Below are 24,641 nucleotides of genomic sequence, written 5' to 3' on the forward strand. Positions count from 1 at the left end.
GCACCTGCCTAATACCATGTAGGAACCCAGCGGAGCACGCAGAACTGCCGCAAAACGACTTGGCAAGGACTCGACTAAAGTCTGAAGCAGTGCTGGGGGGAATTGACGCCATGAATTCTGCAGGGTTGTCCATAAACCCGTAAGAGTACAAGAGGGTGGAAATCTCTACTGAACAACACCTTGCAAGGCATCCAGATATGCTCAATAATGTATATTTCTGGGGAGTTTTCTGGCCACCGGATGTGTTTGAACTCAGAAGAGAGTTCCTGGGGCCAATATATAGAAATACGGGACGTGTGGGATGTCGCATTGTCCTGCTGGAATTGTCCATGCCCATCGGAATGCACAATGGACACGAATGGATGCACGTGATGATACAGGATGCTTACGTACGAGTCACTTGTGAGAGTCGAATCTAGACGTACCAGGGGTCCCATATCACTCCACATACACACGCCCTACACCATTACAGAGTCTCCACCAGCTTGAACAGTCCCCTGCTGACATGCACGGCCCATGGATTCATGAGTTTGTCTCATACCCGTACCGTCCATCCGCTACATACAATTTAAAACGAGACACGTCCGACCAGGCAACATGTTTCCAGGCATAAACAGTCCAATGTCAGTGTTAACAGGCCCAGGTGAGTCGTAATGCTTCGTGTCGTGCAATCATCAAGGGTACACAAGTGGACATGCTGCCACTTGTTGACGGCCCAGCACTGAAATCTGCAGCAATTTGCGGAAGGGTTGCATTTCTGTCACTTTGAGCGATTCTCTTCAGTCATCGTTAGTTCCGTTCTTGCAGGATCTTTTTCCGACCACAGTGATGTCGAAGGCTTGATGTTTGACCAGATTCCTCACATTCACAGTACACTTGTGATATAGTCGTACGGAAAAATTCCCACTTCATTGCTACCTCGGAGATGCTGTGTCCTATCGCTCGTGCGGCGAATATAACATCACGTTCAAACTTACTTAAATCTTGATAACCTGCCATCGTAGCAGCAGTAACCAATCTAAGAACTGACCCAGACACTTGTTAACTTATTAGGCGTTGCCGACGCAGCGCCGTGTTCTGCCTGTATTTCAATACGCATCCCTACACCAGTATCTTTGGCACTTCAGTGTAGAAGCAGCAACATAACCACTGTACCAAAAGGTGTGGACTGTAGAGAATAAAATGTGTAGTAGAAGACAGAGAATGGAATATACAGAAAAAATCGAGGATGTCGTGTGCAAGTGCTACTCCTTGATGAAGAGGTTGCCACAGGAGAGAAAGTTGTGGCGGGACTCATCAAAACAGTCAGAGGAAAGAGATTGGCATGGCGGGCCGTACCTTGCGCGCCTCGTGGTAGACGGTGTCGCCGTCCCAGTGCGGGTTGAGCTGTCTCAGCCTGGTGGCGATGCGGTTGTGCTCGCGGAACCAGATGGTGTGCATGGCGAGGAGGCCGAGCTGCTCGTTGGATCGGATGTCGCCGGCGATGAAGCAGCCGATGTCGCTCTCCGACAGGTCGCGCCGGCAGTCGTTGGGCTGTCGGTCGGCCAGCGGCAGCAGCGGCTTGCGGTTGGGCAGCTTCACTCCCTCCCGCAGCATGCCGAAGTTGCCGCGCAGGAAATCGCGCAGGTCGCGCGCCACCGCCTCCGAGAACCCGTACACCTGCGGGCAGCAAGGGCGAATACTACGTGCGGCACTTGTGCCTCGGTGGTTGCAGGCGTCCAGAAGTGAACAGGCAAACTTTTACATTTACAAAAGGTAATGTGCGTAGCTGAGAAGAACACAGGTGGTAGGAATGTGTCTCCCAGTGGGGTGACGTGCTCTAGACAAGATGCTAAGCAGTTCTAAAAACATTTCCGTGAATGCAATTACGTGAAAATAGGAAATATGATTGACTTGAAGAAGTTTGAGCGACGTAAATACGAGGGCCTTCCTGTAAGTTACACAACACACTTTTTTCTGATAGCAAGTTGGTTTTATTCAGGTTTCCAATAATAACATTATTCGCCTCTCTTTTCGCTTTAAAACCCTATTTTTCAACATGACCTCCGTTCAATACGACTGCCTTAAGCCACCTTCCTGGCAGGTATTGGTCTCCGCCCGAATCAACGTCTTGCTGCATCAATAATCTCCCAGTCATCCACGTACTGCTTCCGCAGATATGATCCTTCGTTTCCCTTTTTGGTCTTAGGTGAAGAGGAACTCAGCGAGCACACACTCTTAAGTACCCCAACTGGTGGATGAGTGTATCGACACTACCAGCAGCGACGACCAGCTGAGCAACGAGGTGTTTGATTGCGATCCGTCGTTTACCTGGAATGAGAGCGTCTGCACGTACGGACATTGCAGGAGTCACAGCTGTGTACGGCTGGCCGACACGCGGGAGATCGGACACGTTTGCTCGGCGTTGTTGTGATTATTGCAGGCACCTCGTCCAACGACTCAACGTGCTTTTGTTCACTACCACATCACCGTAAAAATTCTGCAAACGTCTATGGATATTTTTGTGTTAGCAGAAGAGCCAACACCGTGTTACAAATGGAGGCCGAAATGCACCCGTTTTAGCTCACGCAGGCTGGCGTGAGGAGTGAAGAACTATACTGACGTGAGGTCTAGAACATGACAAGGAATGAGAATTGAGAAAGCGGACGTAATTAGTTTGATACTTAACTTCAATCCATTAATGATGGACGTCGCTCTTGACGGTATATGAGTCACAATATTATCTGTTCAGAATACATTCTTGAAGTAGTTACTGAATATGGCGCCTTGCTAGGTCGTAGCAAATGACGTAGCTGAAGGCTATGCTAAACTGTCGTCTCTGCAAATGAGAGCGTATGTAGACAGTGAACCATCGCTAGCAAAGTCGGCTGTACAACTGGGGCAAGTGCTAGTGAGTCTCTCTAGACTAGACCTGCCGTGTGGCGGCGCTCGGTCTTCAATCACTGATAGTGGCGACACGCGGGTCCGACGTATACTAACGGACCGCGCCCGATTTACAGGCTACCAAGTGTGGTGTCTGGCGGTGACACCACAGATATGTGCGATGTTCTGTACTTTCGCCAAAAGAAACTCAATGATAGCTCTCTGCTTGGAACGCACCATCATTAAGGCACCATTTTGAATGCTACATATAGCACTTCCACCTATCGGAACTTCATGACACAATAGGGGCTGAGGCGGGAATATTCCGTTTGTGTACATAGTATCAGTAACCGTTGTGCTATTGCTCTTTTACTGGTACTGTGTACGCAACTACTTAAATACGTCTTTTCGTGAAATACGCGTTCGTTTTTATACAGTTAAAAACCACATCAGTGGTAGAGTTTTTGTGTCCGTTTCTTGTTTTTCTTGGGGATGTAATCCTGCATTCAATTTTCACTACAATTTTCGCTTTGGCAACGGATCTGTAAATACGAAATGAAAGAAACTCTGAAACCAAAACCGGGAAGCACTGATACAAGTCGATCAGCACCGGCTCGACAACACCTTTCCCATCCTGCTCCCATTTTTCGACACAGACTTTCACCCGCGTCACACACACTATATATAAGTCTTGTACTTGGGCGCCCCTCTCAGCTTAGCGTTCGAGCGGCTGTTATTAACTTTAATACGTCCTGCATAGAAATCTTGCCGTTGTGGTGCCACTCACAGCATGGTGACTCAAGCAGCGCCTTGTATCGATAGGGCCTTAAACCGGCTTCGGGGCTGAAGAGGACATAGACTGATGAGAACATAGACCAATGGCAGCTACGGAGCGGAAGGGAGAGAGTGGAAGGATAGTCTCCGCGTATTTTGCCGCATCCATCGCACGCATTCTTCTCAGCTGCCTACCGTATTTCATAAAGCTTTTGGGTCACAGTAATGCAATTCATGAGTACGTTGAGATAAGGCGCCAAACGTGAGAGATCGGACCCACAGAATTACAGCACTACATCCCTAACGTCGGACTGATGCATGGCTCTTCAGTATATTCTAAGTTCGAATGTAATACACATCCTTGACAGACAAAAGCTTCTATCCACAAATAGACATGGATTTATAAGGAATTGCTCATGTGAAACTCAGTTTGCTGTTCTCCCACGCAATATCCTCCGAACAATGGACGAAGAGCAACAGGCAAATTCAATATTCCAAAACATCCGAAAAGCGCTTGACACAGCGCCACACCGCAAACTGAACAAAGGTTCGAGCACACGGAATGGTTTCTTAAATATGTGAGTGGGCACGAAGGCCAGTGCGCTGTCCTGTATAGTGACAGTTGACAAAGGTCTCGTCAGGAGTGTTCCACGGAAATGTGGCAAGACCAGTCTCGTTCTCTGTAAACCCAAACGTTTTGATCGGTATGGTGAATCGAAATCTGAGAGAATATGCTGATGACGCTGTAGTGAGCGGGAAGTGTCGTCGTGGGGTGACTGTAAAAGGATGAATTCTGTGGAATGTTTTTTCGTGTAATGAATGGCAACCTGCTCTAAATCTGGGAAAATGTAAGTTAAAGTAGATAAGTACGAAAATCAATCGTGTAATATTCGAATATATTATGAGTGGTGTGATGCTTGACAAAGTAACATCGCTTAAATAATTAGGCGTGAAGTTGCAAAGCTACATCAAACGCAACGATCATGTAAGGGTTGTTGTAGAAAAAACAATTTATTGTAGCTCATCTATAAAGGAGATGGCATACGGTAAACTTGGGAGACATATAACTGAATACCAGTTGAGAGTTTGGGGTCCCAACCAGGTTCGATTAAATGAAGACAGCGAAGCACTTCAGAGGCATACCACTAGGTTTGTTACCAGTAATTTCGATCAACACGCGTTTATTATGAAGGAAACGGTGGTGCTGACCTCAACTTGGGTGACAATTACTCCGAGTGGACGGCCTCGTAGGGCAACCGACGAGACTCGAAGGAATCAGACTGACGAACTCATCAGAGGAGACGTACAAAGTATGGTGCATTTGGAATTCATGCCTAAAAGTATCGCCATAAATGTAGGAAGGTACTGCGGGACACTCAGAAAACTGAAAGCACCAGCATCCTCTCCTTCACCGTGACTATGCCAACCCACACACTAGTGCTGCGACACCTGCAACACTTCGACGCCTTGGGTTCAACGTCGTCGATCATCATCTACACAGTCCCGACTTGGCCTCATCCGATTTTCATCTGTTTCTGAAACAGGAGGTTACGCTCCGTTAACAAAGTCAAACGCTCTACAGTGACGGTATCAACGAACTGGTCTCTCGTTGGGAGAAATATGTTCGTCGCCAAGGTTACTATATTGAGAAATAAATATGTGGACATACAAGACTAAAGACGTACAATATTAATGAAGTTTATTTTATTTAAAAAGCTTTAAGGGTCTTCACATAAAAAATTCGGAGGCGTTACTTTTCAAGAGGCTCTAGTATTTCCTTATCGACGCTGGTGGTGTCAAACTGGAAAACAACACCTAACCGTATGTAATTTGGTTACGGTGGGTATTTTTCCACGAGACATTTCATTTAAAAATTCCAGCAGAAACTGAAGAGTCATCTCCAATGAGTGATATGCTGCAAAAATATTCGACATTGTAGCCTAGTAAACAAAATAGTTGGTTCTGGAACTGCTGACCAGGGACATTAGAGTAGGGTTCTTATCAAAAAGACTGCATCACGAGGGTTAGTCGTATGGTTGTAAGGTAAAAATAATTTTAACGACCTCCTCCAAAAAAAAAATTTAGGTAAATATTTGATGTTATTTGCAGACATACGTCTACAGTCCAGCTACATAATGAAATCGCCACGCTACAGTGACTTAGCACGCCAGAACCAAACAATTGGTGCAGCCTATATAAAAATTGAAGATTTCGTTTTGTCCGGGACATTTCAACGTTAAAGCTTTGAGGAATGTCGTATATAGCTTTTGTTAATAATCTTAGAACTATGTCCAACTGAGGCGTCAAAATTCGCATCACGCATCACAATGATAATGTTTCAGATAGCGAGAACGAAGATTCCGAGAGACTATATTCCATCTCCGATTAACGATCCGGCTCAAGATCTTAACTAGTCAAGAAGTACAGTACTATACTTAATACACTGGTTCTAGAAACATCCCGCAGGCTGTGGCTAAGCCATGTTTCCACAATATCCTTTCTTTCAGGAGTGCTAGTTCTGCAAGGTTCGCAGGAGAGCTTCTGTAAAGTTTGGAAGGTAGGAGACGAGGTACTGGTAGAAGTGAAGCTGTGAGGACGGGGCGTTAGTCGTGCTTGGGTTGCTCAGCTGGTAGAGCACTTGCCCGCGAAAGGCAAAGGTCCCGAGTTCGAGTCTCGGTCCGGCACACAGTTTTAATCTGCCAGGAAGTTTCATTTCAGCGCACATTCCGCTGCAGAGTGGAAATTTCATTCTAGTAATTTGTGCTTACCTGCGAGGCGTCGATATAGGAGGTGAGTTGGTTGATCTGTTCCCTCGGCATGACTGAGTCAAAGAAGACGGACGTCTGTCCGGAGCCGCAGATGGCGCTGCTGCGGACGAAGTCGATGCACCGCCGGTTGCGGATGCGAGGGTCGTCTGGCGGGACCTCCATGGGGAAGCAGGGCGGCGCGAAGTCGCAGGACCTGTGGGAGCAAACAGCTCGTACAGAGCCACGTGTACACCAGACACTGAGAACGCATACTGCCGGCGATGTAGCCTGAAAATGGCTCTCGACAAGATTTCCAGCGACGCTAATTGCACCCACATGTTCGGAAACGCAACCAGCCGTTGTTGCCCAGCACTACACTTCCTGGAGAGGGCAGTTCACACGAACTACATAGAACAACGCAAACTATTGAAAGTGAGTGTAACTTCCCTGCTTCTGAACTGCACAAGAAAAAATAAGCGAGTAAAAGAGGAATCGGACTTTCCGAATACGTTCCTTTTTAGGGTTCCGTACCTGATTCGGTAACAAAGGGATCCGCGTAGACCCATTTCGTTGACTGTATCATTGTCTGTCCAACAGTTAAGACTACTTGTTCTGTGGAATCAAGCTAAAATTAATACGTCTATGGTCCCTTGACCGTGCGAAAAATTTAAGCTCCTGTCAACCTAATCAAAAGATATGACTATTTAAGACACATATTTCGACACTCGCAAACTCACTCATCAAAAACTGTAGCGTACTTCCCGTTGACCTAGAATCATAAAGCTTGGCAACAAGCACGGTTTCACAGTACAAGTAATAGAAAAAATCCGAACCTTGTTACTCTGTAATTTACTGGCCATTAAAATTGCTACACCACGAAGATGACGTGCTACAGACGCGAAATTTAACCGACAGGAAGAAGATGCTGTGATACCCAAATGATTAGCTTTTCAGAACATTTACACAAGGTTGGCGCCGGTGGCGACACCTACAACGTGCTGACTTGAGGAAAGTATCCAACCGATTTCTCATACACAAACAGCAGTTGATCGACGTTGCCTGGAGAAACGTTGTTGTGATGCCTCGTGTAAGGAGGAGAAATGCGTACCATCACGTTTCCGACTTTGATAAAGGTCGGATTGTAGACTATCGCGATTGCGGTTTATCGTATCGCGACATTGGTGCTCTCGTTGGTCTAGATCCAATGACTGTTAGCAGAATATAGAATCAGGAGGGTGATACGGAACGCCGTGCTGGATCCCAACGGCCTCGTATCACTAGCAGTCGAGATGACAGGCATCTTATCCTCATGGTTGTAACGGATCGTGCAGCCACGTCTCGATCCCTGAGTCAACAGCTGGGGACGTTTGCAAGACAACAACCATCTGCACGAACAGTTCGACGACGTTTGCAGCAGCAAGGACTATCAGGTCGGAGACCATGGCTGTGGTTAGCCTTGACGCTGCATCACAGACAGGAACGCCTGCGATGGTGTACTCAACGACGAACCTGGGTGCACGAATGGCAAAACGTAATTTTTTCTGTTTACAGCATCATGATGGTCGCATCCGTGTTTGGCGACATCGCGGTGAACGCACATTGGAAGCGTGTATTTGTCATCGCCATACTGGCGCATCACCCGGTGTGATGGAATGGGGTCACCTCTTGTTCGCATTGACGGCACTTTGAACAGTGGACGTTACATTTCAGATGTGTTACGACCCGTGGCTCTACCCTTCATTCGATCCCTGCGAATCCTTACATTTCAGCAGGATAATGCACGACCGCATGTTGCAGGTTCTGTACGGGTGTTTCTGGACACAGAAAATGTTTGACTGCTGCCCTGGCCAGCACATTTTCCAGATCTCTCACCAACTGAAAACATCTGGTCAATGGTGGCCGAGCAACTGGCTCGTCACAATACGCCAGTCACTACTCTTGATGAACAGTCGTACCGTGCTGAAGCTGCATGGGCAGCTGTACCTACACACGCCATCCAAGCCCTGTTTGACTCAATGCCCAGGCATGTCAGTGCCGTTATTACGGCCAGAGGCGGCTGTTCTCGGTACTGATTTCTCAGGATCTATGCACCCAAATTGCGTGAAAATGTAATCACATGTCAGTTCTAGTATAATATATTTGTCCAATGAATACCCGTTTATCATCTGCATTTCTTCTTGCTGTAGCAGTTTTAATGGCAAATTCGTTGACCAACTTTATACCTGCCAGCCTCTTAAGACAACCTTTTATCAGTAGCAGGCAGATACATTGTTTTGAAAGTTATGTCCATAATTAATTTCACGATTTGTCGGCTGTTTAAAAACATAAAGCTTGTAAGTCAGTGTAGTCAAACTCACTCATCAAGACATATAGGCCTATGCTATACATACAAGGCGATCCTGGAAGTTTAGCGGTAGAGCACCAGTCTGGGAACCGAAAGGTCATGGGATCAAATCTCGGTCGGGCCAAGGATTTTTCACTCGTTTTAACGTAGCCTTCACCTCTCAACAACGTCAGGAGAAAGACGCCATAAAGAAGACGAATTCGGATTCCTCGTTTAGCTTTAGGTCCCCTTGACCAAGGTGGATAACTGGGAGCTGGGTTAGGTTAGGTAGGCGCATATCACCGGAGTGGCATCCAATAGAAAGACTTGAACCATGCCATTCAGCTAAGCGAAACTATTATTGTTATCTATATATACAATTAAATTTGTACGGCACTGTCAGACAGCGAGTCCTATTCGCACTTGTCCGAAACTTTAACTCATGGATATGGATGTATATTGTACACATAACTTTTCCAGAAGGTCAAAACACGATTTTAAATGCACAGTGAAGGCAACTGGTCCAAGAACTGGTAAAGACAAGTATCGATATGAAAGGCTAAACATCAGCTATAGCCATAATCGCGATCACCCTTCGGTCTTTAGCTACCGGTGGTTCATAAACAAGACTAATGTACCTCATTAGAGTACACATCGATATACCTTAAGGTACCAGATGTTGGCAACGCTTTGGTGGAAAGAATCAATGACTTCACTCTAAACTCCATCCGAACAGACATCGGAAGACTCAACGGTAGCGACCGACTGCCGTGTCAAACTCAGTCGACTGATGTCATCGAATGCGGATGTGAAAGGTAGTGAGGTCAGCAGACTGCTCCCCAGTCGTTACCTGTTTTCTTGTTCAAATGTGTGTGAATTCATAAGGGACCAAACTGCTAAGATCATCGGTCCCTAGAGTTAGAAACTACTTAAACTAACTTATGCTAAGAATAACATAAACATACATTTCCGAGGGAGGCCACACGATCCGTGACATGGCGCCTCAAACCGCTTGGACACTCCGCGCGGCTCCGGGTTTCTTGACCAGGAGCCGTTACTGTTCAGTCAAGTGGCTTCTCAGTCAACATTTGCACGCTGAACGCACCCAAAACTTCCACAGCGTACGGCGATGATCAACTACCCAAGTCTCAACCACGCCCTAAAGTGCTTAACTTCGGTCATGGCTGTTGGTCAAGTCCTTAAGGTAGTTTAAAATAACAGTCAAACGCTTGTCTCAATTTTTAATCTTAGTTCACGAGAACAATGAGAAGTATACATCCACGACCACTGTTATGGGATGTGTGAATTCCTAAGTGACCTAACTGCTGAAGTCATCGGTCCGTTACGGAATGTGAAAAGTAATGAGTACAATGACTGTAATAAAATATATTAAAAAACCGGGTAAGTATGAGTAGGACTCTCGCTCTGATGGTTCTGGACAAACTTAAATATGCACAAAGATAGTTCATCTTAAGATTATGATGAGTGAAATTGTATTAAAATATGTGGCATGAAGGGCCGCTGCTTTTTACTGCATTAACATAGAAGCTTAAATTTTGTGCACTACAAAGGGATCGTACACCTTACTACGTGACCTAAATTTCAACTTGTTACCTCTGCCCATTTCTGATAAGAATGGGGCTTAACAGACGGACGGACAGACAGACAGACAGACAACAAACGGCGAAAAAATATTTATGTGTTGTATAATTTTAAATTAAACATTTCCGGAATTTTTTTTTCCTCTCCCTCTACTTCTTGCCAAATTTCCTGGGTCTTGGTCAACAATAAATATCCTACAGGTTTTGACGAATGATTTCGCGAGCATCAAAATAATTATGTGGCATAAATGGTCGTATCTTCCGATTTCATTGACGTAGAAGCTTACATTTTTACAGCACGTTAGTATTTGACAAAAATATCTTTACCCATGCCTGAGGAAAGAAGCCTTACGAGACGGACAGATGGACCGACAGCAAAGCGATCCTATAAGGGTTCTTTTTTTTTACCGATTTGGGTAGGGAACCCTAAAAATAAAGTCAGGGCCGAATTCACCATGAGAGGACGCGTGTGGGGAAGGAGCACACTGGCACAATAACATTCACCGATGAGTATAAGATGTTCAGGTCAGTATGGCCATGCAACCTTATCCCTCCACACACCGCAACACTTGCACACCTTAATCTTGTTAGACAATGATGGGCGCACGCTCATATGGCGATAGGTACGAACACGTAATGCACTCAAGAACACTGTCGAACATGCTTCTTTACTGATCCAGGTGTTATCGTGTTGGTAGTCATAATGTCGCTTGGATGGACTGACCTCCAAATCTTTGAAACTGTACACCATCGTTCAACGTTTGCTGGGTGCTTTCCGCCCTCACACCATTTTTATGCATGACACTGCGTGATCGCATCGTCCATCGAAGTGGAGAACATCTTGGGGCGAGAGGATATTGTGTGAATGGACTGTCCTACCAGTTCCCGCGACATAAGACCCATCAGAATACGTACTGCAGCACTTCGATATGCACTACCGACTGTCCAGCAGTTGTCAACCGCGTTAGTGGAACAATAGAACGCCCTACCACAAGAACTTGTTACTAATCTTGTGGCCAGCATGGGAGCTCGTTGCAGTGACGTCCGTGTTACTTTTTGTGTATGAAATACACATTACAGCTCTCCAAGGCTATTCCCTAGAGGCCGAAAACACAAAGAAAAAAGACAAATATGTCCAAACGTGTATGTATAATTTTGAAGAAACTTTGCAAAACATACTTTCCTGACACGCTTTATAGGTTGACAACATTATATTTACTTCACAAGCTTTCTTTCTTTCTTAATATTATCTTAAATTACGGTCAGAGACCTTGAAGATCATGTAGCGACCTTACAAACTGCCTCCAGCAGATACTGTCCTGTGCAAATTCCATGCATATTCTTGTAAAACCTAGATAATGCAGCTCTGTCCGTAGTCCATCCTCTCATCTTGTTATTGGTCTTTCATGGGATACTTTCCATTTGGCTTTTCTTTAAACTAATACATCCTCTGTCATCCCCGTAATCGTTTAACTTTGGTTTTCGTAAAATGTTGGACTGGTTCATCGTAACATATTTTTCTTCATTTTTAGTTCTCCTCTACTGTGTTCCTTGCTTAACTGTTCAAAAATCTTTCTCATGATCTTTCTCTCAAAAACCACCAACTTTACACTATCGCACTTGGTGGTACTCAATCTTTCTGTGGTGTATAACAGCACTGGTGGTGTTATAGGCCTTCATTTTAACTTTAATTGACATTACCTGTGATTTTACGATTGATCTTTGTTATATGATCTAGAAGGAGACGATTTGTTGGTTTACTTCTGGCTACTCGTTAGGTGTCAGTATGAAGTATAAAGTATTTAAAGTTCTCAACTACCTTCAGCTGCTTATCTGCCACGTGTAGCTTCCAGGACAAATTGTGGTTCATCCTTCTCCTACGTTAGATGACTTCTGCCTTTTCTGGGTCTATTTTCAAGTGCAACTTGCTTTAGCTTTCTTTAGCGGCTCCAACATGAATGTACAAAAGGCTGTAACGTGTTGTGTGTGGACGCCTGACAGAGCGTTGGCTGTGTGTTTCAAAATATGTGGCTCTTGGGAGAAACCAACACTTGCTTTCCCACAAATCGCAATAATATTGTTTTGCTGCTCAGATTACGAGACTTGGCGCTGCAACACTGCTGGCATGAGAAAAAGGAAGCAGGCTAAGAGGGGAGCATTTAAAAACTAGGACAGAGACAGATATGGCAGCGGCCATATTGAATATTCTCCACCCATGGTGGACCTCGGCCCTATGTCGGCAACTACATGTAAAAAAATCGTTCAAATGGCTCTGAGCACTATGGGACTTAACATCTATGGTCATCAGCCCCCTAGAACTTAGAACTACTTAAACCTAACTAACCTAAGGACGTCACGCAACACCCAGTCATCACGAGGCAGAGAAAATCCCTGACCCCGCCGGGAAACGAACCCGGGAACCCGGGCGCGGGAACGCTACCGCACGACCACGAGTTGCGGACAACTACATGCAAGGGCCCGCTCCATCAGTAATACTGTCTCATCATACCGCAGAAGTGTCGTATATTGAGCCAAATTGCAGAACTGTTTACGTCGACATTATTCCGAACATGCATTGCCGTAAAATAGGGCCCCTGTAAAAGCACATTTAGGGGCGAGACTCCCCAACACGACGTACTAGCACTGCGGGTTGCCGGCCTTTTACCTGCAGGCGCTCCCCCTTCAGAAACTGTTTATGCGCTTCGCTAGTTCATTGCAGCACCTGTTTCACCAATTATACCCACTGCTGTCCAGTCATCATCTGAACTAGAGGAGCAACCTACGTCTTTACCGAACTTCAAAGCTGCCGTCAATCTTATACGGATACTCCTCCTGGGATATCACCTGCAACAGGAATCTCAAATCTAACCAAAGCCTACTAAACCGAAGCCGGCTGTTAATCCTCGGAGCACCTGGACGAGCAAGCATCAGGGATCTCCATCAGGATCTGCACATGGAGACGATCAGGGAGTTAATCGTATCATCTGCCCAAAGACAAATCGCTATGTTGGAAGCACTAAGGCCCTCTACGAGACATGTTGATTATGTGTGGTCTTCGTCACCGAGAGGTGGCATCGCATCAGAGTTCCCCACACCATCCTCGAGGCACCCCAAAATTACAACTAAATAATGTAAATTTATAAAGAAAAAAGTAGAAACAGTACTGTAATATTTTGTGACAGAAATGTAAAGACAAGTGAAACAGTATGTAACATTAACTGAAGTGTAATACAATATTCAACACCTTAGTAGGGTCAAAGAACCTAGTGCCCCACACCCTCCTCACAGTCAAGTAGAGGGAAAAGTACCAATCACCGTTTACACCTAGGAAGTCCAAGCACGAGGAGATAGTACTTCTCCCAAAAAAAAAAAAAAAAAAAAATAGTCACATCGCTTGTTTCTAATCGGTGCTGATGAGAAATATTCCCTTTAATGCTTGTAGGCGCCAGCAGGAGCGACCATCATTGTCCAGAGGCATAGCGCGCTGCAACTACAGTGGTGCCGCTATTAGGGGCTAGCGCTCTACCTCGGATCACGTGGTCATAAAGAGCCTGCGGATACTCCTCCGTCGTGGTGTAAGTTAGGCGTGGCGCAACCTATAGCAACCAGATGCAGTCGCAGCTCCGCTCCATTCAACTCGCGCCGGCCGCCTAAGTCGGCGCATCTGTTGGAGTACCCCCGGCTACCAGACATCTTCCGGGGGACTCAGTGCTACCGTGTAGTGCTGCTATGGCGATTGTTGAACCGGCGTTTATTTGGGCTTTGATTTATCTCTGAACAAGGATGATTCTTTGTCTTATTACTGTCTTACGCGAACTTGACTTCTATGTGGTGATGCTACCATTAATGTAGACTGTGTTGACACAAGACGTGGGCCACCTACTAATGTCGTGTCGGATCTCCTTTTTCCCGGCGTAGTGCAGGAACTCGACGTCGCATGGATTCAACAAATCTTTGAAAGACCCCTGCAGAAATATTGAGCCATGCTGAATCCTTAGCCGTCCTTAATTTCGAAAGTATTTCCGGTACAGAACGTGTGCACGAACTGCCCTTTCGATTATGTCCCATAAATGTTCGATGGGACTCATGGCGGTCCACCCAGGTAGCCAAATCATTCGTTCGAACCATCCAGAACTTTTTCTTCAAACTAATCGCGAATAATTGTGGCCCGGTAATGTGACATCATTGTTTGGGAACATGAAGTCCATGGACAAGAAGAATCAGTGCATTCCGTTTAAACACAGCCCACACCATTATGGAGGCATCACCAGCTTTCACAGTGTGTTGTCGACAACTTGAGTCCATGGCTCCGAGTGGTCTGCGCCACACTCGAACCCTGCTATCAGCTCTTACCAACTGAAATTGGGATTCATGTGACCAGTCTACGGTTTTCCAGTAGTCTAGGGTGCGACTGATATGGTGACGAGCCTAGGAGAGGCGCTGCAGGCGACGCCACGTTGTTAGCAAAGGCACTCGCGTTGGTCGTCTGCTGCATTTACCGTGAACGCCATATTTAGTCGCACTGACCTAGCGGATACGTTCGTCGTACGTCACGTTTGGAGTTCTGCGGTTATTTCTCGCGATGTTGCTTGTCTGTTAGCACTGACACTCTACGCAAACTCCGCTGCTCCCGGTCGTTAAGTGAAGGCTGTCGGCCACAGCTTTGTCCGTGGAGAGAAGTATTGCTTGAAATGTCGTGTACTCTGGATACTATGGATCTCGGAAAATTGAATTTCCTAAAGACTTCAGAAATTGGAAAGTCCCGTCCGTCTAGATCCTACCACGAGTCCGCGTTCAGAGTCTGTTAATTCTCGCTGTGCGGGTATAATCACGTCGAAAACCTTTCACATGAATCTCCTGAATACAAATGACAATTTCGACAACTGCCCATTTACACCTTGTGTACACTATACTACCGCCATCTGTATATGTGAATATCACTATCCCATGACTTTTCTCAGCACAGTGTATAGTGTATATTGCAGACTATTGGAGGAATCATCATTCTTCTGCGTGGTGTTTGCTGTCATCTTACTGGATCGAAACCTGGATCTGGGTACGATACGCTGTTCGGACGTCGCTCTTCGTTACGCTTACGGATCTGCAATGTTACGATGGACTAGAACACTGCTATTTGGTGTCGCCTCCGGCTATCTCTTTCCTGTTGCATTCTGTATATTTTTGTGTTTAGCTCAATAAAAAAGTTAACTGTTCAGCGCTCAATTGTGTTCTGTCCTACAACATCACCCAATTCAGTGACACGTGAGCGAGTTTTCAAGAACCGGCTTGTCATTTGAGTCAGTATGTATTGAAACAATCGTAAGACAGGTGTTGTGCAATGTGGAAGTGCGTGATTCGAGAAGAGTTCTTATAAAACAAAACTCTGTACCTCGTTGTCAACGGGGAAACGTCGTCAAGGTGCGTTTACATTAGACGAGGCTGCTTCGCTAGCTGGCTGCGTCACTCTTGGATCTATACAGAGCGAAATGTTGCGAGAAGCAGGCAAGAATAATGTGAACCCTCAGTTGTGGCGAGACAACCACGTCGCCGTATTCTGTCAAAATTTCGGCTGTTGCATTCGCGTTCACCGCCATTACGGTCCTGTATTTGAAAAAGAAAAGAAAACGATTTCGCGGCTGCTTGAGTACGGAATTATTCCGTATACGACTCGCTAGCAAACTTACAACACAAATATCAGTGGAAGCCGTCCGACCACACCATCAGAAGCTTCATCCGCACGGTTACAGGAGACTTTGAATATCTCATTCGAATGATCGGCCTTGAAATAGAAAAAATGGATATGAAACTGAGAGAAGCAGTGAATTTTCGAGAAAGGCTGGCTCTATGCGACCCTTTCCGAAAGACGATTCACACACCGGTCAGCGATATCTGTTTACGTCAAAATGTAATTGTCCTTTTCTTGTTCTCCCTCGATCTGTCGCTTCTGTATGACCACAACAGAGGTTTTTTTTATATTTCAAACATGCAACTGGCTGCTGAGTGACCACATACATATCCCTCCCTCTAGGCACTCTCTCTTTATGTCCGCTTGTAACGGGCTTTTACTGTGAGATCCCCAAAAAGGGAATAGATTTTATGCAGAGAATTGGTAGGCCCTAAGTTGTTTGATATTTGATTTTAGTATATAAGCTTATTCCGGCTTTATTCTCTTTATCATTACATCCGTAAGCAATTGTATTTATTTACAATTTACATAATGTATAATCTACAAAAGTTCTTTTCATTTGACGTTGTAGTCAAGTCCTGAAGTTTTAGATGGACATAGTCCGTAGTTGTTGGATGTATTTTTTCTTTTTTTCCATGTTTTAAAGTGATTCGATAATTTACTCTTGCATGTATTCCAAAATACGTTTTTTACTATCTAACAGCCGGCCGCGGTGGTCTCGCGGTTCTAGGCGCGCAGTCCGGAACCGTGCGACTGCTACGGTCGCAGGTTCGAATCCTGCCTCGGGCATGGATGTGTGTGCTGTCCTTAGGTTAGTTAGGTTTAAGTAGTTCTAAGTTCTAGGGGACTGATGACCACGGCAGTTGAGTCCCATAGTGCTCAGAGCCATTTGAACCATTTTTGAACTATCTAACGATCGTAACAATCCAAGTTTGAGAGCAAGCTGTTTACTCGAAAAATTTACCTGGTTGTGGGTCGTCTATCTATGGAAGTTTTACTGAGGTGTTCGTTATCTTTCGTGTTTTGGTTATGCGCTACCCTTGTATAAAATTCCAATAATATTTTTTTTTAAACTGTAAGCGCTTAAAATCTGTGAGTTATTTAGTGTATCGTAGAGTAATATTTGGCGTGGAAGTATATTACAAATTCCTCCAAAATGTTCATGACTGGACTTTTTGGGATTTTGTGCACGTTTTGTAAAAAGTTTTCAATGTTCTCAACTTCGTGCTTTTCATTTCTGTTACGTGTTAAGAAGGTGAACTGGTTGTTGTGTCTGCACACGTTCTCTTTAAAACCTCATAAATGAAAAACACAAACGGGTTTGAAGCGCACATAGTTTAAAAAAATTATTGAAATTTTTTATAGGGGTAACGGATAACCGAAACACCAAAGATTACAAACACATCGGTAATATTTCTATAAATACACAACCCACAGAAAATAAATATCTTTGAGTAAGAAACTTGCTGTCAAATCTGAATGTCTACGAGTGTCATATAATAAAAAACGTATTATAATATAAGTGCAAGAGCAAATTATCGAACAACTTTGAAACGTTACTGAAGAGAATATTACAGCCAACCACTACAGACAGCAATAACAGATTGCTCAAAGTTGACATACATCCATCTACAATGTCAGGACGTGGTCACAACATGTAATGCAAGAAACGTTTATAAATTATACAATATGCAAATTATAAATCAATGCGACTGGGTCCAGATGTACTGATGAAGGCAGTAAAACCGAAATAAACTTATACACTGAAATAAAATATCAAGCAGCATACCGTCTACCAATCCCGTGGATAATGTGCTATTGTGACATAATATGCGCTGTAGATCCCACATTATAGAAACGAATAGTTTTTGTTCAGTTCTATGAGCGGTATGCTTTCCTTGAGGTTCACTGGCTCTGAGCACTATGGGACTCAACTGCTGAGGTCATTAGTCCCCTAGAACTTAGAACTAGTTAAACCTAACTAACCTAAGGACATCACAAACATCCATGCCCGAGGCAGGATTCGAACCTGCGACCGTAGCGGTCTTGCGGTTCCAGACTGCAGCGCCTTTAACCGCACGGCCACTTCGGCCGGCCGAGGTTCACTGTCCCGCACACAAACAGTAACAACGTTTACACTTCGGGAAACGAGAGAAACTTTGCTCTTTGACGAGCACCCATAAATCTCCTGGTATCTGTCACACTGTGTAATCTCCCCGCGCTACGCGTTTCGCGGTGGAGACCACGTTTTCCCCATGTGAGACTTGCCTGGCGAAACCGCTGCACGGTGCTGTTTCGTGTAGTGTTAACATCTCTAGCTTTCTAGCTTCAGTAACAGAACCACCAATATTCAGAATGCAAGTGTTCGTAATTATTTTACGGGTGGGAGGGGGGGGGGCAATTTTTCTTCATTACGAAGATACAGCTTGTTACAGAAATTTCGTTTCACGAGCTGATACTCCAGTTGATATGGTTTTGTGCATCGGCTGTCATTGTCCTGCTTTGAGTTACAGGTTTTGAAGTTGTGCTTCAGTTTACATAATTACATTTTCGAACTAATATTTTATTTCATATTCAGATCTACTCTTTAGTTTGTGTATAAGGAGCATTAAAATTAAAAGGAGACAGAGGAAAGACTAAATGAACTGATTATTATTTCAAAAGTAATCGCCTTAACCGTTAATACCTTTATCCCACTGTGACAACGGATGATCAGTGTCTTCATAGAAAAATGTCTACAGTTGGCTACGCAACCGTGATTGTGCCAGGCGTGCATCTCTTCGTCCGAGGCAGATCGACGACCACGTATTACTTCCTTCTGGGGTCCCAAAATAGGGAAATCGCATGGCGAAAGATCTGGGCTGTATGAAGAATGCGTAAGCGCTTCCCAGCAAAGTTTCTCCGGCGACCTCTAAACAATACTTTAAGCATGTGGACGGGTATAATGCTGCAACATACTGATACCGTTCGTCAACACTCCGTGGTGTTTGGACTTCATGGCCCACTTCGATTGACGGCCGGTGTGGTCGAGCGGTTCTAGGCGCTTCAGTCTGGAACCTCGCGACTGCTACGGTCGCAGGTTCGAATCCTGCCTCTGGCATGGATATGTGTGATGTCCTTAGGTTGATTAGGATTAAGTAGTACTAAGTTCTAGGGGACTGATGACCTCAGATATTAAGTCCCATAGTGCTCAGAGCCATTTGAACCATTTTGAACCCGCTTCGATTATTACAAAGTGCCTGAATATCACTGTGCGTTAATGAAAATGCCATATTCCAGAACGTTAATGAGCAGCGGGCCCTAGCAGTCAAGAAAAACTGTCATCATTAATGAGATTTTCACTCTGCAGCGGAGTGTGCGCTGAAGGTTTGGAAGTTAGGAGACGGGGTACTGGCACAAGTGAGGCTGTGAGGACGGGGCGTGAGTCGTGCTTGGGTAGCTCAGTTGGTAGAGCACTTGCCCGCGAAAGGCAAAGGTCCCGTGTTCGAGTCTCGGTCCGGCACACAGTTTTAATCTGCCAGGAGGTTTCATGTCATCATGACTTTCCCAGAGCTGGAGTGACTGTTGTTTCGCCTACGCTGAAGACGTTTCGCTGGGAAGCACTTACACATCATACAGTGTCGATCTCTGATCATACGATTTCCATACTCCTGGAGATTCGAAGAAAGACATTTGTGGCTTTTGATATGCTTCGAACGAAGAGGTGTATTTCTGAGTACAATGATGGTTCCATAGGCAACTATAGGGTTTTACCCATGAGGATACTGACCACCTTTTGTCACAGTGGGACAAGTGTATTAACAGTTAAGGTGAGTAGTTTTGAAATAATGTACAGTTAACTTGCTTTTAGGGTTCTGTAACTCATTCGACACAAACGGAGCCCTCTGCCTGTCCTCCTATTAACTGCCATTTCTCTCAGGAACGGGCAGACGCATGAAGTTTCGTCAGCTACTAAGGTCTATGCTCCCTTCGCTATGTAAAAAATTTTTATGTGTCAATGCAATCAATAGATAAACCATTTATGTCACATATTTTGAGACTCACAAACTCACTCACCAAAACCCATAGGTTACTTCCCGTTGACGTAGAATCATGAAATTTTTCAAGAAGCTAGGTTTCGCAGTAGAAGTATAGGAAAAAAAAGACGGAACATATTAATTTGTGATTGTATCAAACGAAAAAAAAATTGTTTTAATTTGTTACGAGACTGTCAGTACGTGTCTTAAGAACCTTTTTTCTCAGGATCGGGTGAAAATATCACATTGAAATTTATGTCACGTAGTAATATCTATGGGCTCCCGACGGTGAAATAAAATTTAAGCTTCTACGGCCGTACTATCAAAAGATACGGCCATTTGTGGCGTATTTTGATATCTTGCATTTATCGATATCGATAACAGACATGAATGGTCGAAATTATCGATTCTCTTGGTGGCTGAATCATCTATACACGTAATTGAATTTTTACGGAATCGTTGGTTCCCGAGACCTACTCGCATTTATCTGGATTTTTCTTTCCCATCTGTTTTCATTTACTTACATTTAACAGTGTCGGATATGCAGTTATGATATATGTTCACGGGTTTAGTGACGGAAATGCTGCAGCTGCTGCTTGTGGAGAATACGGTAAACGATTTCCTAAACGCAGAGAACCAGATTCAAGAGGGTTTACTAGTGTTTTGACTAAACTGTGCGAGAAACGTGCAGTGCTCATGGGTCTTATTTTAATTGAACGGACAAATGCATTTTGTGTACAAAGTAGAATAGATAATTGAGATAGCAGAACGTAGACGTTCAACAATCACTCGCAGAATTTCTACATGTATCGGTGTTTCACATGCAAGAGTATTGCCATACATTATGTATGCTCCTAGAAAGAGCTACACGTGGTGTTGTCAATAAAATTCCTTAGTAAATTGAATTAGGACGTGGAATAAATGGATATGAATTTTTAACTTAACCATTTATTACTTAACACCTTCTGTGAGCATTTGTTTGGGTTACGTTGCAACAGATGTATCTTCCTAACGAATAAAAAGATACATGTTACATGGTATATTTTTCCACGAATTAATCTATACTACCCCAGCCTAAAGCACTGGGTGGTGACAAGAAGGGCATCACTAACACTCTCACATCAAGAAATAACATACCATGCCTGGGACATGAAGAAGAACAAGAAGATTTATTCTGAACAAGCTGACAAACCCGACATTGTCTGGGTATTCATTTTGCCAATTGTGTATTAGAAATGGAAACGAAAAATGAATTGGGTTTGTAATGTCGGAAAAATTTCATTTCCATGTATTCGTGAAAACAGCTTTCAAATTACGAAAGAGAAATACGCATAATGTACAAATGTGTATGTACAGCTATTTCGTGTGTCTACAACGCGATTTTGTATACGTCTGTCTGGAACGTCTCTTCAGAATTCTGTAGATGGCTGTAGCTTTTGCCTACAGCCGTATGCGCTTCACAGTTCAAAGTGCTGCCCAGGGGTCAGGGGTTTCCTTATGCTGACTCGACTGCAGGAGTTTGTTAGTATTAAAAAATAAATGTATTAGAACACTTCATGCACGACGCGGCATTTTTGCATGCATCTGAGTGCCCAGTGTTTTGTTGCTAAAAATGAGTGGGTTTTACTGTAGCCGTGTAGTCAGACTACTGTACATTGTAGACTGCATCGCACAATTCTACGTTTATCTTTATGTAATTTCGTTATGTATTACTGTAATGTTTTGTAGTTTATGTTTTATATTTTATAATTAAGTCAGAAAAAAGTTCTCTTTCTTTCATTTATCTGGTGAAAACAATAAAAATTAAAAGAAAGTAATAAAAATTATTCGCAAGAGGTTCTGTGAATAAAGTTTCTCTGATATAGTCTGTAATAGATGATGTAACTGTAACAGATACTATGCAATGTCTATTAATTTACTTTAATACCCTATGGGGCGAGAAATCAGCAGTATGATTGAGTGCGATCTTACCTCTTACAGTCGATGCCGTCCCAGCTCTCGCTGCTCACCGCTGGAATTGCGTGGTCGAGGTCGTGGTCGAGGAACTGCCCCCACTGCATCAGCATGTGGGTGAGGCGCTCGTCTGGAGTGATCGTGTCCGTGCTGATCAGCTTCGTGGAGACGAGGCGCGCGCTGGGCTTCGGGAAGCCGTTGTACAGCGTCGTTTTCTTCCAGCCTGCGTGCAACAGGTACCGCCATTAACACCCCGCTGGCCTCAGCGGTAAAAGCATCGTAACGAGCTGCCTCCAGCCTGGCACTCGTTTCACGGATAACGCAGGTAAAGCAGGTAATACCCGACCAGATATAAACGACGAATAAGTGAAGAAATATGTCCCTGAACATTTTCCTCTATCACACGATTCTATTAACCAAGATCTTTCCCAAGAACGCACTGTCTACACACGAGGTTTAAGCTGTGCCCATGGCACCACAAAAATGATACGAGGTTTTTCCAAAATTAGTGTAATAAGTCATGTGACAGAAAAGATTTATTCAGGAAATCAGTCACAAGAATATCTTCAGGATCTGCTGTGTATTACTTTCCTAACAGTCACCACTGTTGTTTAACCATCTATTCAGTCCGTAAACCAACGAATCGAAAGCAGCATATAAGGAGTTAGTTCCCCAAGTCAACGAGACGCTTAACAACAGCCTCCTGAACGTCAGCCTAAGTTCTGAGTGGCCACCGACCATGTGCATCTTTAACGGAAGAGATGAAAATCACTTGGTGCGACATCCTGGCCGTACGGTGAAAAAAATCTGTGATGCAAGGAGAGCCCATCACAGGGCTATTGGCCTCGTTGCAGCTACAGCCTACCTTTGCGTGGTATCAGGAGAGGGAGGGTGTGAAGCACATCTCCCCTGTCGTCTTTTACCCCCGACAATGGTTACCAGTGCTCATTTGATAACACGATGAGTCCAGGAGGGACTGGAAAGAACAAACATCCACACCCCTATTCGGAACTGAACCCGGGATATGAAAGAATCGAGTCCACTCCTCTACCCGTTAGCTCAACACGGAGGACTGTAACTCTATTGTTCCAGCACAGAACACCGGAAACGCAGAACCAAATCAAACGGTCTTACACGGTCTTAATTTCAGAAGCAATCCCGGTCGTTTCCACCAAACTGCCTTGTGCAACTGTTTCAGTAAGCTACAAACAGCAGGCGACATTCACGGTCTCTCTTTCACTGACGAAATCAGTCAGCTGCACACACAGCGTGTCCCAAACGACGGTGGTGATAATATTCTCCGTGAAAACCGAAGTTTTGGACTTATAAAACAAGGGAGAAGAAAGGTGTCAGCATGCTATTGGTTCTTTCTTCGTCTCTGATGTGACGTTCCGCCACCTGTGATGCTACGAAGTAGGGACTGAACACATTACACCTGATACCGCATTAAGTGCTGGAGAGACAACCGAATTCTCTAGGCTTTAGCCCCGTCTGAAATAGAAATATCAGCAGCTTCACCTCATATTTTATGAAGGGAAACGCACACTTACAAGATTGCAGCCCGAGCAATATATACCGCGCGAAAATTTGGGCTAAAATTCTAACAGTAGGCTGCGGAGTCACGAGCTGAAAGTAAAGCTTTTAAACTTTGGTGCGCGCACTGGTCCACTCCAATGCAGTCGCCTAATTCCTGAACGCAAAATACCGTGGAAAAGAGAAACAACCGAAGCCCTTCTATTCGTGGGATGTTTGAAAGCGACGGATGAGGACGGATTCGTCCAACATGTTTTGAAGTCTTGTTCGAGAACACATGTTATCCTACACGAAGCATAGTATGTAATTTGAGTAGATGTTATGTCAATCTTATGTACATTTACATTCAATACTTTTTAACAGTATTCTCGTGTTAATATTCTGCAGGTATATGTAATCCGCAAAAACAAAAAGATGAATCTAAGAAACTGAAGAATTATTATAAAATATATGAGGTACGAAATGAAAACGAGACAGATGGAGAAAAATAAGTACACTGTTTATTTCAAAAGTATGGCCACAACTGTTAATATACTTACCCCACTGTAAGAGAAAGTGGGCAACAGCTTCATGGGAACATGTTTACGGTTGCATGCGACCCAGATATTCATCTTTTCGTGCGAAGCAATTTGACTGCCACGAATGTCTTTTTCTAGGGCTAAAGAAGTGTGGCAATTGCATGTCGAGATATCGGCACCTATTGGAGTAAGTGTAAGGGCACCTCTTCGAAACTTCTCCGACGTACTCGGAAAAACAAAAAGAAAGAAATTCATGATCATCAATTTGATTCGAAAGAAGATGTGCACGCCTGTGCAATCATGGTTCCTCAAACAACCTCAAACATGAAACTTCCTGGCAGATTGCCCGCATCTCGTGGTCGTGCGGTAGCGTTCTCGTTTCCCACGCCCGGGTTCGATTACCGGCGGGGTCAGGGATTTTCTCTGCCTCGTGGTGGCTGGGTGTTGTGTGCTGTCCTTAGGTTAGTTAGGTTTAAGTAGTTCTAAGTTCTAGGGGACTTATGACCCCAGCAGTTGAGTCCCATAGTGCTCAGAGCCATTTGAACCATCTTCCTGGCAGATTAAAACTGTGTACCCGATCGAGACTCGAACTCGGGGCCTTTGCCTTTCCCGAGTTCAAGTCTCGGTC

The 24,641-nt window shown here is 44.5% G+C and overlaps 1 protein-coding gene across 1 annotated transcript in view; it reads right to left on the minus strand.

The window, feature by feature from the left end:
* The window catches only part of LOC126259176 (peroxidasin), a 242,549-nt gene that overhangs the window by 60,282 nt on the left and 157,626 nt on the right, over positions 1-24,641 (minus strand). Inside the window, exons 13-15 of the mRNA XM_049955745.1 lie at positions 21,981-22,185; positions 6,405-6,597; positions 1,339-1,659 (exon numbers count right to left, since the gene is read on the minus strand). Of these exons, the coding sequence (XP_049811702.1) occupies positions 1,339-1,659; positions 6,405-6,597; positions 21,981-22,185 (719 nt within the window). The remainder of the gene's footprint in view (positions 1-1,338; positions 1,660-6,404; positions 6,598-21,980; positions 22,186-24,641) is intronic.

This window comes from Schistocerca nitens, chromosome 5 (genome assembly GCF_023898315.1).
Source record: "Schistocerca nitens isolate TAMUIC-IGC-003100 chromosome 5, iqSchNite1.1, whole genome shotgun sequence".
Classification (NCBI taxonomy): domain Eukaryota; kingdom Metazoa; phylum Arthropoda; class Insecta; order Orthoptera; family Acrididae; genus Schistocerca; species Schistocerca nitens.